This window comes from Leptinotarsa decemlineata, unplaced genomic scaffold (genome assembly GCF_025532065.1).
Source record: "Leptinotarsa decemlineata unplaced genomic scaffold, Ldec_3_MD MMD2_tig00026354_RagTag_RagTag, whole genome shotgun sequence".
NCBI classification, from domain to species: Eukaryota; Metazoa; Arthropoda; class Insecta; order Coleoptera; family Chrysomelidae; genus Leptinotarsa; species Leptinotarsa decemlineata.
In genome coordinates, this window is record NW_027412702.1 from 268,204 (window position 1) to 283,627 (window position 15,424).

Here is a 15,424-nt window from a genome sequence, read left to right on the forward strand (position 1 = left end):
TAGTTGAATCCGCCCCCGTTTTTATACAATATGGTTATGGAATTTGGTTTTAAATATTTGCTTCTTAATTTTTCAATTTTTGTCTGTTCTCATTGATTGGTGGATCCGATAATGACTGAGTACTATAAATGGTTTTTTTATCACAAACTATTTATTTATCTTCACTAACTCTTGGTATAGTTCTCATTTGGTAATACTTCTCAGTACATTTAACCTCAAAGTGTGTTCACGGCTTTCATCGCTTTCCCGAATCAATTGAAGGATGGGTGCAAATTTTTTGATTCCTCTAGGCACACTGTAGTTGTGATGGTACTGATGACGACGATGAGTGCATATATATTGAAAAGTGTTCCCCAGATAATAGTGGGTCCATTTTGCCATTCATCGTGGTTCATTTCACCTTCCCGCTGGCAGAATGGATCAAAAGATTTTGGAAATCTTCTGATATCCTAAAATTCATTTGATTAAAGTGCTCATGAACACATTTCATGACGGATTCCTAAAAAAAGCTTTATTTTGTTTATTACAAAAGTTTTTTCGTTAAATCTGCCTCCAGTTCCACTGAATACCTTCCGCATTTCCCTGATTTCCCGACAGTGACTTTTGGTTTATGAAAAACGGAAAACAAAAAGTGAAACATTATAATCGACATAGTAAAATAGAAAAAGATTGATAGAGCGTGGAAAAATGTTTGAAATGAATGCTTATATCTGGTTTTTTCAACTAGTCTAGTCTAGTCTAGTTGAAAAAACCAGACATCACCAGAAGATGGCAAATGAGACTTTGCCGAAACATTGTGAAAATAATCCTTATGGAGAGAAAATACACAGAACACGGAGCGAAACCCGAGAAAACAGCTTGTGAATGTTTATCTTGAAGTCCGCGGTAGCATATATCTGCCTTTTATGGGGTAGCTACTATATGCAAAATACTGAGGCATAAATACAATTAAATTGGATAAATTTTGTACAATGCACATTTTAGAATATTTGTCAAATTCTATTTATTTATATTGTATTTAATATAGATAAACTTTGTCTTTTATACTAAGTAATTTGGACGAATCGTTTAAAAGTAATCACGATAATATAAACTTGACGCAACGCAGTAAGCCATTACGAGTCGCGTCTACTCTAAGACGACGGTGGACAATGTGCGGGGGTAGAGGGGCGGTCTAAGCAATGAAGCGCCATCGCCGAGAACGCGGGCAGACGCGTGAGGGCAGACGTCGTTGAAGGTTGTGTTAGTTTTGCGAAATTTCTTTATAGGTAACGTAATTAGATTCTCGAAGCTATTTTACTTAGTGCAGTTAGCATATTTTTTAGTTACTGTATTTTTAAAGAAAGATATAAATTACTAGCTGTTGCCCGCGTCTTCGCCCGTTTCGTGACAGACCATTTAAAACAAATAGTTACAATGTTTTTCTGTTAACCCATAACTTCAGGTTTCCAACTTCAAAAACTGACGAAGTTCAATACAATCTTTGAACCCCTTAGGGGTAGAAATTCCTGACTCCCTTTCTTGATGCTCATTTACGCTATACAAAGAACCTACCTGCATATTTCATGATTCTAAGTTCAGTAGCTTCGTCTGTACGTTGATATAAGAGTGTCAGACAATCAATAGCTACCCACTTATACAATACTAGCTGTTCCCCGCTGTTTTACCCGCGTTACCGTGGGTACCTACCTTGTGTGTTATTCCAGGGCATGATCAATCTATATACCAACTTACATTTGAATCCTTTGAGCTGGTTAGGCGTGAAAAAGGATAAACGTAATTACAAACATTACATTCATTCGTCACAAATTTAACGGCATTCATAATATAAGCAGGAGTAGAATTAGTAGGATTACCAATGTATTTAATTATAATCCTTTCAGTTTTTTTCTTGATGCTGTTCAATATTGTATAAGTGGGTACCTATTGATTTACTGACAATCTTTATTAAAGTTTAGCCGAAGCTACGGAACCTAGAATCTTGAAATATGCAGGTAGGTTCTTTGTATGACGTAAATAAGCATCAAGAAAGGAAATCAGGAATTTCCACCCTTAAGGGCTTCAAAGATTGTATTGAATTTCGTCAGTTTTGAAGTTGGAAACTTGAAGGTTTGGGTTGATGAAAAAATATTGTAAGTATTTGTTTAAACTGGTATGTCACGAAACTTAATGTGACAAACCAAATTCTACGCGGGCGAAGCCGCGGGTAACAATTAGTATTCGTATAATTAATTAATTCTGAGCACACAGTGTTGCCAGATTGTCAGAGCGTGACTGGAAAACAGTGGCTGTTTTCACACCCACAAGAAAGATGAATACATTAGACACACTAACGACAATTCTCTCTGTCAGACTTTTTCATTTTACTGAGGTGGTCAGTGGGCAAGAAGTTACGTTACTATTCTGATGGCTAAAAGCTATTCGTGTCTGTGACCTGACCCTTCATTCCAGTGACATCTCATGTGATCAATATGTGATGGAATCGGCCGATACTTGATGAAAATCTTTATCGTATTTAAGAAACACTTTATTGTGAGATTTTCACTAAACATTTCTACAAAAACGCAATACGTGTTTTAAAGACACGCCTAAAAGCTATTGTATAGCGAAACAAACACGTGTTGCGTTTTTGTAAAACTGTTTAGTGAAAATCTCACAATGAAGTTTTTCTAGAATTCATTCGATCATGTCCCGTTAGTAATTCCGTTTTCATGTGGCTTCTTTGGAATTAACAGAAAGGTTTCGGGCTGAACATAGGGATAATAAACAGTCCCTTTCTATGGCTTTTTCATCGGCTTTGATTTATCTCGGGTTGCAGAAGACAAATATCGAAGACTGCCGTTATTGGCACACCTATGGCATTTTTTTGATTGTCAAAATTATTCCTGGGAAAAAATTTAATAATTTTCATATCGAATATTAGAATGAGTGTATATAAATGAAAGGCTTGTACTTCTGAAAAACTGCTACTATACTATAACAATTTTCAATTGAAGGTGATTCATTAGCAACGTCGCACTTGAAGTGACCAACGGATAATCCTCTCACCAACTCTGCAGAGGCGTACCAAAATAATATTTATATTTATTTAAACACATAGGTAATTATGTAAAAATTATTATAGTAGGTGTCAATGGTAAAACTGATCACATTTTCTTATTATGCCTAATAAAGACAGTACTTCATAAAAACAGAAACATTTACAAAATAATTATTATGTTCTTTTTATATAGAAAGAGAACTACAAAGCAAAGAAATAATTACCTATGTTATGCTTATGAAGTTTCAGAATCCATTGACTTGTCCGAAGAGGAATCCCCAGTCACACTTAAATCTATTATTATTTGGTTGAAAACAGTGTCTACCATCCCGTCCAATCTCCACATTTTCTCTTCTTTCTTGATCATATGGGCTACAGCATTAGCCCAATCTTCTTTCCGTATCCGTAATAAAATTCAGCTATTTGTCAATTGTTTACTTACCATAAAAACTATTTTAAAGTTGATGTATATTGAGAAACACTTTATTGTGAGATTTTCACTAGAACAGATTAACAAATCCGTAACACGTGTTTCGCTGCACAGTAGCTTTTTCAAGCGTGTTCACTAACAAACTGAATTCTACATACATTGTGATTTATATATACTTTTTGAAATATTACTATCTACCTAGATACTTTTTGGCCTCCGAAACGTAAAAGATAAGTATTATTTCTTAACAATTTTTTGATTAGCAAAATTGTTAGATACGACAAGTTACTGATAAATAGAAGATTTTTCTTTGTGAAAAATACTTTGATTTTTACGCAGTAACTTATCGGGGTAAACTAAAAAGTTTGCCTTCTACACTTGTATAACGTTCTCCATTATAATTTTTATATTTTTCAGATTGTGGAAGGTAACCAATACCCAAAAAAGGTCGATGAAAAACTAATAATATTCAAGGAACTAATTAATGACAGTTATACCTGAGTTTAACGAACATTTATATCTGAGTTTAATGACTTGGTCAACTAATTATCTCACAATAGAGTGTGAATGTTATGAAAATCTATGATAATGTATTTTGAAGAACAAGTATCAGCCAACTCTATCTTATATTTTGAAGTTAATAAATAAAACAGTCTATTTAATAAATATAATAAAATATATATAATACAAAAAAAGTCACCTTCACAAGAAACAGAACACACTACGCCTAAGCAGATAAGGACGCTTGATAATGAAGAAACCGAATGACTAGTTATGACATTTTAAGGACACAAATATAATAGACCTGCGGAGTGTTGATCAGTTTACCGATGTTTCAAAGTATTTAACGAACTGGTTCACCTATTCGCTCGTACATCCTATCGATATGCAGAAGCTATCTTGTTACGGGGATGATATGGAATCATCTTACTTTTCAATTATTTACAATGGCGATGCATAGACAATAATAATGACTTCGGTAAGAATTTACTTCCAACATTTACCATTGTTGCCGTTAGCTCTCAGTTCAATTTGTATATGAGTTACCTTCAATTGAAAATTGTTATTTATACTATAATTTGCCCTGGACACTACTAATTTTGATGTCTCATTTGTTTTTCTCATTGGTTTGGGAGAATATTTTCAGGAAATTATCTTTGTATTTTTCTAATAAGTAATTTCAGTTTCAAATGGAAATTATTATTTTTCGAAATGTTCCTAGCGGTTTACGAGGATGATATTTTCAGGAGAGTATCTGATGAAAGAAGTATTTTGATGAGGGAAATAACAGGAAGAAACAAGGAATTAGTTTACTGAAAAATGTATTTCAGTCTTTTAATTTTTTGGGGGTAATGTTCCCATCGATTGGGGAAGATAGCTTTGTGATTATCGTAGTTATGCTCGTATTGCTGTACCTCCTTCACTAACATATCCGAAATCATAAACCCATTGAAACTTATATGTCTAGGTAAGGTCCTCAAACTAGATTTCAACGCTTGATATAAATGTTGAAAATATTGCGTATGTGGTTACGAAGTCCATACCGTAATGATTTCCATACAGTAAATTATTGTCTTCCTGCCTTACTCAGTTTTCCAAACCCGAAAGTTTTGATCAGCGCCACAGGAAACACAACATATTATATAAAAAAGTTGAATAAACTTCAGTTGCTGCTGTTTTCTTGTCTATCTAATGAAAAAATCAACGAACTGGAATCAATTACAATAAACTTTGGGTAACATCGAAACTATTGCCATTGTATCCAAGATTTATTAGCACAAGCAATGAAATAAAATCTGTTTGATTTTCATTCAAAGGCAAATTTACCTACCACCGGAAGACTTTCTTTGTCAACTGCAGACTGCTTGTATTTATATTGGACACGGTCACCAGACCAGTCCCGATCTTTTTTGATTCAAAACTGAATAACAGTTTGGTACAAGAGAAATCGCAGATGGAAAATCTTTCCAGAATAATATGAATTCATAGAAAACAAGATAGAAATATGCAAACGTTACGGAGTGACTTTATTTGTGAATTTAATTTTGAGGTGATATTTGCATTACCATTTCTCATCTAAACTCAATTTAACTTTATGCGGATTTGAAATTACAGGAAGTTTTCAGAATTGGAAAAAACTTTAATGCTCTTTCGGCAGCACAGAAACATATAAGTTTCTCGTTTGGTTAGGTTTTAGTATTCAGTCAGTAATCAACCTTTAATGACACAACATCTGTTTGAGATAAACACCGGTGCTTTCATTATATTTGTTTTTAGACGAATAATTGTAATTGATAGGCACATCTCAAGTTAAAAATTGGACAAAGAGTCATTTGAAAATATGAACTTCGAGCTATTTCACTTAATTATCATTAAACTTTCAAATGTATTTTATCAAGACACTTTTCATGCGATATTTTTATCAGAACAAAAAGTGTAATTATTATTTCCATTATATTTTATTATCTTTCTATTGGAGGGAATGTCTCGCATCGAATCGAGTTAGTTTCCAAACTCTCGCCTTTATTTTCTATATCCCCAGGTAAAAGAAATAAGTGATTTTTTATCGAATTATTTCTGGACAGCGGCAGCGATGAAATATGAGGATACCATCTTTTTTTATTACAGGCTTTTATTAAACTTTTCCGTTTTAATGCCCTATCATCGTTTTCCTTCGTTACTATATTTTTCCCGGAAGTTTCTCTTCGATATCGTGGTATTAGCAATTTACTTCGGCGTCTTAAATAAATTGACACGAACTACAACTTACCGTATATTACAGTAGTCGATTAGTAAGTTCAATAGCAACTTTGAAGAAAATAAAATAGGATTCACCTGGGAAGTTTTTAGCACCTTGGGATGTAAATAAAATGCCAAACATAAAGATAATGGTTGAAAATTCATTATCCATGATAAATACAATTTTTACTCTAAAAATTTTACACAAGACGCGTTTAGAAGAAAATTTGTGGCGTGAAAATTATATAATTATTATGGATGGCGTTATTAATTCAGTTAATTAGTTTAGTGATTCAATAATTTTCCTGAGGAGAGGTTGGTTGTGTAACAGGATCAATTTTTTCTCAAAACAACAATTGTTTTCTTGTCGACGTTTTGAATTTAATTGAATTCTTCTTCAGGGCTCGAAAGGTAGTTTCTTCGTGTTGATAATATTACTATTTTGAAAATCATCAGACATATTCGATACATATTAAAAAAAATAAAAAACATTGTAACAACCAGGTTGGGCGAAGCTTCTGTTCACTAAGGACAGGAAGAATCTGGCCAATACTGGTAGAAATTTACATATACCCATTCTCTCAATATCTATTCCTCTCTTGAGAGAAAGTGTAGGTAATACTGTAATGTACAAAGTTCATAATTATGTTCATGAACACGCCTTTTGTTTAGTGAAACATGTGTAGCGGTTTTGTAAACTGTTCAGTGAAAATCTCACAATAAAATGTTACAATTGGCAAGTCAGGCTTTATCCAAGCTGTAGAAAAGAAAACAGCATTCAGGGGTTGTGAAGGCAAACACTTCTCAGTTTTTTTGTCGGGATCAATACATATTTTACCTAAAAAAATCATCGATTTGAAATTTGGTGGAATGAAGGCTCCGTCAAAGTAAATATTCAAATTATCCACATCACTTGAAAAACGTGATTTTATTACGTATGTAATACAAAGCATAAATGGCCAAACTTGTTTCAAGATAACGTTTGTTTGCCTCATCATTCCCACGTCAAATATTTAAATGAAAACCCTCATGTTAAACGGTATTCAAAAATAGTTATCAACAGTACAGAATTTGGGAGTATTATTGTCAATTTGTGTTGATATATTTAGCTACAACTCTCTCATCAGGAAAACAGAGATACTCAAATGCTTTGTAAAATGTCAAGATCATGTTGGTATTTTTCTTCTGCAGTAGGTAGTCATTGAAAAAATACTTTGAAAAACACTATTTTCCCAATCCTTGCTAATCATTGAAAGAATATCCTATTAACATATTGAAAACTCGCGCCTGCAAGAGTTTTGGCAGATATATTCGGTTCGGTTGCCGTTTGGATCAATCTCCAAATAGTCCATCTTAAATCTCATTTATATTTATGCTACTTTTTGTAATTCCTCAAATCGAATAAATAAGTAATGTTTTTATTCCAAACATATTTTGAACTCAGCTATACAAATTATATATTCGCCATAAATATTTTTTTTACTAATTCGATGATTTACGAAAAGGTTTCATTATTTCTTTTTCAATTTCACGTAGAAGGCGGTTCAAGCCTTCAAACTACTCCGTAAACATCTTGAGAGAATGAGAAGGATGGTGGAATGGAGAGTAATCATTAGAATTTGATTGGCCTGCAATTTTTTCATGAAGATTTGTCGAGGGTTATCACGTTCTTTGTTCACTCCACTTGTGAATCTGTCGTCTACCTAATCAATACAAAAGTGTCCTTCTCATTTGCAAATGCTGGTTAATGTTTATTTCTTGACTGGGGTTTTTTCTTTGCAATCATGGAATTGTTCTGTTTACCAATTCAGAAAATCTTACAACTCTTTTTTGCTTGATTACAGATTTTTCATTTATCTTTTTATGTGAGAAATCTGTCTTTTAAATCACTTTTGTCAAATGTCTTCAAAAGATACTCAAAAAAATATTGAATTTTGCGCAATTCAAGTGTTTTGGATCTCAAGTTTTTCGGGTGTAAAGAATTAATGTTACATTTTTAAGTTCGTACGTTCAAAAAATTGACAAACTTCGTTGCCGGCGACTTTTTCCATTCTAAATAGTATTTTTTTCGTGGATAATTTTTAATCGCTACCAAGCGCAAGGCAGGAGGCGCGCAAAGGATGGTTACAAATAAGGCAGCAGGCGCGCGTGTTGATAAAAAAAATACTTTTTTCAAATGAAGAAATACATGTAAAGTGAATTCGAATTATATCAAGGAGATTACGTATAGCGCCATCTGCCCGCGAATAGATCAAGCAATAATGTCGATATATCAAGGAGGTTACGTACTGCGTCATCTACCTGCGAATAGATCAAGCAATAATGTCGATAATTTTGTCAATTACAGATCCCGGGCTTGAAAGTTACAATCAAACAAACAAACATACATGCATGCATACAGGTGAAATTAATAAAGGCGTGTTAATAAAACAGATGACAAAATATTTATCATTACAGTGTGAGTTTTTGCCAAGAATATTTTAGAAGATTTATTTCTGTGAACTGCAGATGATTTTCTTTGTTTTGGAAATGAAATGATACTTACAATTTTTTTATTGTTTTGTAAATCCTGATATTTGTTTCAATATAAAATTTTCAATATGATTTTATTTTAAATAAATTCATTCGATTAAAATCATGATATTAATCTTTGACTGAAATCAACCAATTCAAATACCATCAACTCTAATCAATCTTCATAGAACTAATTATATTCTAATAATGCTCAGTCTCAGACACAGCAGGGATATCTTTTTTTTTAATGGATTATTTCAATTTTTTTATTATATACTTTTATTATATAGGTAGTGTGACGATATCACACTGCTTGAAAATTGTCCGGCGATAAAACCTGTCTGATATAATCCAACGCCCTTCGTGGTATTAGCCAGGGGAGTAGTTGTTTTCTGATAAGTGTCAGTCAGTGTAGGAAGTTGAGACATGCCTGAACGAATTGTTCCTTTCTTTCCTTGCAGGAAACTTCAGCGAAGAATCTAGCAATGACACCTGTCGGATATAATCTAACGCCCGTCGTGGTATTAGCCAGGGGAGTAGTTCTTTTCTAATGGGTGTCAGTACATTAACCTACAGTGTAGGGAGTTGAGACTGGCCTGAACAAATTGTTCTGTTGGATGATTTGAGATATAAAATTTATTTTTGTAACAATATTGAACGTGTGCATTTTTCTAAGTTATTTGACGTCATAATTAAACGCACAATCTTTCGGGCTACATTCGTAGAAATAAATGAATTAAAAATGTTTCGTAGCGAAATGTGTTGAACTTCAATGGATTATTTTAATTTTTTTATTATATACTTTACAGTACGCCGTCAATCAAAAATATTGACTATATCATACTTCTTGAAAAATGTCCGGCGAAAATTTATTATTTCAATTCGAATAAGTGGTGCAAAAACAGAAATACATCATTCCAGGAATAACGTACAACGCCTCTTTATTGTGTGAGTGATGAAGATAAGACCATTCAACCGTTAGACAAATTCATATTTCGCCCCAGTTATTTTTTTTAAATTCTGTTTACGTTCGAATTGATAAATGGTAAACACTGTTCTCGTAAGTATGAGAAATTGTACAACTTGTACTTCTACCGAGAATGCGTAATGTAATTTTAATGCGTAGGTACTATTCCAAAATCAAAGGACGCCGGAAATTCTTTTTTATTATAAACAATTACATTTGGAACGGTCCTAGTTATTTGTTTCTTTTATGTCACAACATGTAATATATCATCTGCTCGCCATGTAATCTACATTGTTTATTATTTTAACGAAGTTTCGGGTTTTGAGAGAATACAGAATGCTTTTAAGACGTTTGTTAATTCTCTTTAATTACATAATTCTAATGCGGAACCTGAAACTGAAAATTATTGTAGAATACGCTCTAGGTTGTTACACATGAGAAATTACGAAGGAGGAATTTCTTGAAATTGGAACGAGAAATAGGAATGGAAGTCAAGGGCCAATGAGTTCGAAAGTTTGAAATATTATTCGGCTATTATCTGTAATGAATCGTTAGTTAAATGGTTCATAATATACGACTCTTTATCATTGGTAACGCACTTTAACTATAAAAAATACTGAATACTTAGAGTGGTTTAATAGTTTAGAAATCCATTCTTTTTTGTTTTAATCCAATAACTGACCAAACTGTACAATTAAACTTAACTTTGTTTCGTTACTACACTAACAATACAACACAATAACTTTAATTGATCACATATTAGATCACATCGTATCGCATTTCCAGCTAGACTTCTTCGATATGCATGTGGGTAGTGTTTATATATGGTAATGGAAGTTTCAGGAGGCCGATCGCGAAGCGCAAGTCGAGTTGAGGGCGACCTTGGCGAAGTCACAATCGATTGACGAAGATCAGCGGCGGCCTGCGTTACTTTTTCAGGGGATGATTTAAAACAGAAACTAATTCATTCAAGATACGAATGAAATAGTTTCCGTTTTTTTATATAGTTAGTAACCTTTTAATTTTAGTCTTTTTAATTGATGGTTAATCTATCTGTAACCCGACTTATTCTTTATGATGTGAAATAATTTATTATTATAAAATTTAAATTTTTTTCAGGTACCTCAATGATAGATCATCTCTAACTTGGTCGGAATCTGAGGCTTCTTGTATGTGACTCTACCATGATCGACGTTCTCCTGCGATGAAGATAATATGACTCGGAAGGCAGCTCAGGATGATGTCATACAGAATGACGAAAGACTGATGGATTTGGCATTGCCAGCGGATCCATTTTCCGGTGGTCGGAATCCTAAAATGGACAACCCGCGTTCATTTTTTTGTGATGGCGGCGTCATCGAAGACCGAATACGAAGATCTGTTACGGGTATTCATCGAGGACTTCGAGACTCTCATCTGTGGAAAGTCGCTGGTGAGAGTCTTTCCTATGGCCATAGACTTTGTAGTAAAACGCGCTTGGACGCTTGTTGCTCGGACAACCTCAGTGGGTTGAAAAACTGTGTTGTCCGTAACAAAAATGTTATCTGTGATTGTTTATATTGTGAAAAAGACTGCAGTCAAACTCTTAGTTATTTTTTAATACTGATAGTAACTTTATTGAAAATATTTATGTGCCTATTTAAAATTCAACGGTCAATTGTGAAGAGAGACTCTCATTCGAGTTATGTATTGCTTGCTACTTCAGTATTGCTACTCTCGTTTACAACAGTTAATGGATTCGCTAATGAATTTGAAAAAACCGAACAATTTCTGGACAAAATTAATTTGGAGAAAAGCATAGCAGCTGTGTTCAACAAAGTAGCTTATGGTAGTACTACCAAGCGATCAATACCCGATAGTGTCTATCCTATTACAACATTGTCCACTCCTTTATTAACTACATACCGTTATTCCAATGGAAATGATGAATGGCTCAGGGTAGATTTGAAAAATGCGGACTTGAATCATGATATTGATCATTCTAACGTTGATTTTGAGCAGCCCGGTTTCGAGAATGAAAACCGAAGGGACTTGGATAATGGTTACGGTGTAGACCTTGAGAAAGATCATGTTTTGCCCACGTCAGCTCCAGCCGCTGATATTTTGAAAAATAATAATAACAAAAACTACAATAATCCTAATAGATATAATAACGACAGGCTTAGGCCTGACTTTGCTCCTAATAGTGACGATGAACAGGTTACTGATAATATCTACAGAACTACAACGACTTACAATCTTCTCAAAAATGTAAGACCAACAAAATCCATGTACAATAAAGAACCACCCAGTTACGTTCCTCCAAGTCGAGCATTTTTCACTCCTCCTCTGCCACCAGAGTACCAAAATCCATTTTTAGATAAGCCGACCTTAAGGGGTACCAATTCTGAGGGTTTCGTTAATCGTAGGCCCATTCCTCCTCCTAGTCTTATGCCTAACAAGGACCGAATACCTTTCAGACCAGATTTGCCTAAAGTTAACATTGAAAGAATACCTGATAGGCCTAATGACAATGATGAAGACGACCAATACCGGCCGCCAATCCCGAACCATTCTTCTCAAGAAACCAAAAATGAAAAGAAAAAGTCACTGAATACTCCTTCGCAAAACGCTAGAGCTGGCGAGTTTCATGGCGGAAGCAGAAACGTAAACGAAAGTAATTTTGAATATGAAAAAAGTTACGTTCCATCGATTACTCGTATTTTAAGCGGCTCTAACGGGAGACACGATGACATTCCCGACATTTTATTACGGACTGTTACGGCTACTCCAAATGTACAACGCTACGAGCCAAAAATTCCAAAAATAAGAACTCCTTCAGCTGAGCCTGGCCTCAAAATGCAGGAACCTGAATTTATGGAGCCTACTAAAGCTACTGTGGATAACTCAAAAAATGATGAAACTACTCATAAAAAGGATATCATTCAGGAATCTGATCCGCCAGATCGGTCGGAAAGTGTTACTATAAAGAAAGACAACTCTGTACCAGAGAAGAAGAATATTCCCGAATATGTTACCACTCAGATATCTGATGTCATAAATTTGCCCAACGTCAAAGAAAAAGATATCAATCGAGAAATGAATGTCACTTTAGCCAAATCTGACGAAATTTGGTTGATATGTTGGAATGTCCATGTATATTTAGTTGTTTTTGGTTACATTTTATTGGCAATGTTTTCCATTTATAAACTCATTCGATATGAGAATGATCCACACATGTTTTCTAAGAGCTATTTTCTAACCATCCACCTTATGCTCACAGTTATTTGCGTTTTGCGCATTTTCTATCTTATATATGATCCCTACAATTTATACAATTCGTTCAATGTATTCCTGTATGATTTTCTCCACAACTTCCCGTTGAGTTTACTCGCAACAACTTTTGCTGTTCTTATTCTGTTTCTTCTGAAGAGAACTCTGACTCACTTGGAAGTAAAAACTCGTCCAGTGTTCTTAGTTGTATTCGCATTGGCACATATTATGCTTTGTTTCTGTCTTAGCATTGTGGAATCCCTAGGTCATCTTGATAAAGCTGGTTTAACTATTTGTAAACCTGTATTTGTACTGTTGGCTTGGGCTTTAGGTTTCAGCTACTTGTACCTCTATCGAATCATCAAAAATGTTCTTGCCAAAAAAAGTCAGAACTTATCAGAAATGTGCACACAAAATATATCCTACGCTAGTCATATAACTATTGCTGTAGCTTTACTTTTTGTCTTACTAGGTTTAGTACAAGTATATGCACTATTTTTCATCAAAGTCGATCGTTTCAATAAAGAAATCAAACATCACTGGATACTGTGGGGTTTTGAGTTGTCTGTTAGGTTCATAGAAATATCTATAATCACTTTGCTGGCTATCGTGGTTAGTCTCAGACTGTCGCAAAGAGAAAAGCAGTCTGCAGGTGGGTTTCCCTTATTCCCGTGTACGACAAGTGACTCAAGTACCGATAATATATATCCAAATAACTGTAATACAAATCCCAACGCCTTAAATTACAGCCGCCAAGAAATGATAATGGACAATATCCCAACAGAGACTGTTGAAAGGCCAAACCTTTTGAAAAACGCCTTCCAAAATGATTCATTTGATAAGAAGTCAACGTTGGAGAGATATCAAAGTGACAGCGAGAGAGGCAGCAACTTTGACAGATTCGAAAGACCCAAATGGGGCTCTGAAAGGTTCGATTCACGTCAGAACATTGACGGATCAAGCTTGAATAACTTCATGCAGCCCAACTCGGGTAATTTCGAAAGAGGCGGTCATAACTCTGTTCAGAATTCTTTGAGAAATGAAAGGTCATCTAACAGAAAACCTTACGATTCTGCCAAATATTATGCCAAGCCTAAATATGATATGGAGTATAACAATGAAGATTATCAGCAGGACATGTTTTCAAATAATTCTGAAAGGAATATCTATAGTGAACCTGTTGACAATCCGGCCTCTCATCAATATGAAAGAACCAGACATGAGTTTGAACGTTCAGACTTTGACAGGAGGTCTAGGAACAGCTCAAATACTTCAGGCCGCCGATCTACTGGTAGAACAAGAAAGAATCATCCGAGACCACATCTAGGAGTGCAGACGTTACCTAATCATGATCGACATCAAATTCCTGAAACTATGCTAGTTGATGAACAAGGTTTTGTTCGTTTTAGGCATATGCAGGAGGAGGTGGATAAACCTAAAAAAATCAAACGTCAAGTTAGTGATCAAAATCACTATAGTGATGCGTAACTTTACGTTAGGGCTAAGGAGAAACACACAGACGATGAAGTATTTTTGTAAGATACTTGGTAGAGTACAGGATATTTTTGATTGAAGGAATTAGTTTTCTGCTTGGATTTGTTAAATAAGATTCTCAAAGCCTGCAGAAAAGAGCTAATAGATATTTATTTATTTTTTATAAACTGACCTGTACTTATAATTCCAACTAGTTCCATCGGTATTTAGAGAAAATATCATTTCCTGTGGGTTTCTTTCTTAGCTCGTTGATATTCGTATTACAAGTCAAAATTTGAAGATTTTGGCCTAAGATTCAAAGCCTTTGTAGAACAAGCAAATCAAGAATTGGAGATTTCAAAATATTGCTGTTACAGTCTATAAAAACATCCTAGGCATTCAACAAATTTTCAATTTTAATTCTTTGAAAGGTGATAAATATTGAATACTCTTAATAATTTCAATGTTCAGATGAAATATTGAAGAATTAACATTTACTGTTAGAGGTAGCATACCATAAACATATAATGAGAAACATATACTTTAATTAAACAAGTAGTGAAACGTGTATATTGCAAATTCTGTAAATAATATTATTAAGAACTTTACTTTTAATTTTTTATATAATTTTATACATTATTTGTACGATACAGGGTGTTCGTGTTATACAAAAAACGGCAGCTCTCTAGCTCTTAAATGTTATGTAAATTGAGAAAAAATGCAGACAAGAGTTATTTTTACTCACAGTTTTTCATAGTGCCCTGTATAGAAGTTTCATTTATGGAAGCAATTGACTGAAATTCTTGTATTTATTATAACGTTATTATTCGGGCTAATTGAACAAAATAAATTTATTAACCGTCCTTAACTTTAAAGTGGTGCCGATTTCGTGAAACAGTTTCTTTTGCTGTGATGTCGGCATCTGAAATGATTTTTCTCACTGTCGTGAATATTTCACTAGAAAACACAATTGTTGGACTGAAATTGAGATCTTCATTTTGAATTGACT

The 15,424-nt window shown here is 34.1% G+C and overlaps 1 protein-coding gene across 6 annotated transcripts in view; it reads left to right on the forward strand.

Annotated features, from left to right (window-relative positions):
• LOC111510807 (uncharacterized) overlaps positions 1 to 15,251 on the forward strand; it is a 148,167-nt gene extending 132,916 nt beyond the window's left edge. For all 6 annotated transcript variants that reach the window (XM_074184536.1, XM_074184537.1, XM_074184538.1 and 3 more), the window contains one exon: positions 10,810 to 15,251. In XM_074184536.1, the coding sequence (XP_074040637.1) occupies positions 10,906 to 14,430 (3,525 nt within the window). In that variant the 5' untranslated portion in view covers positions 10,810 to 10,905 and the 3' untranslated portion in view covers positions 14,431 to 15,251. The remainder of the gene's footprint in view (positions 1 to 10,809) is intronic.
• The last annotated feature ends 173 nt before the right edge of the window (positions 15,252 to 15,424 follow it).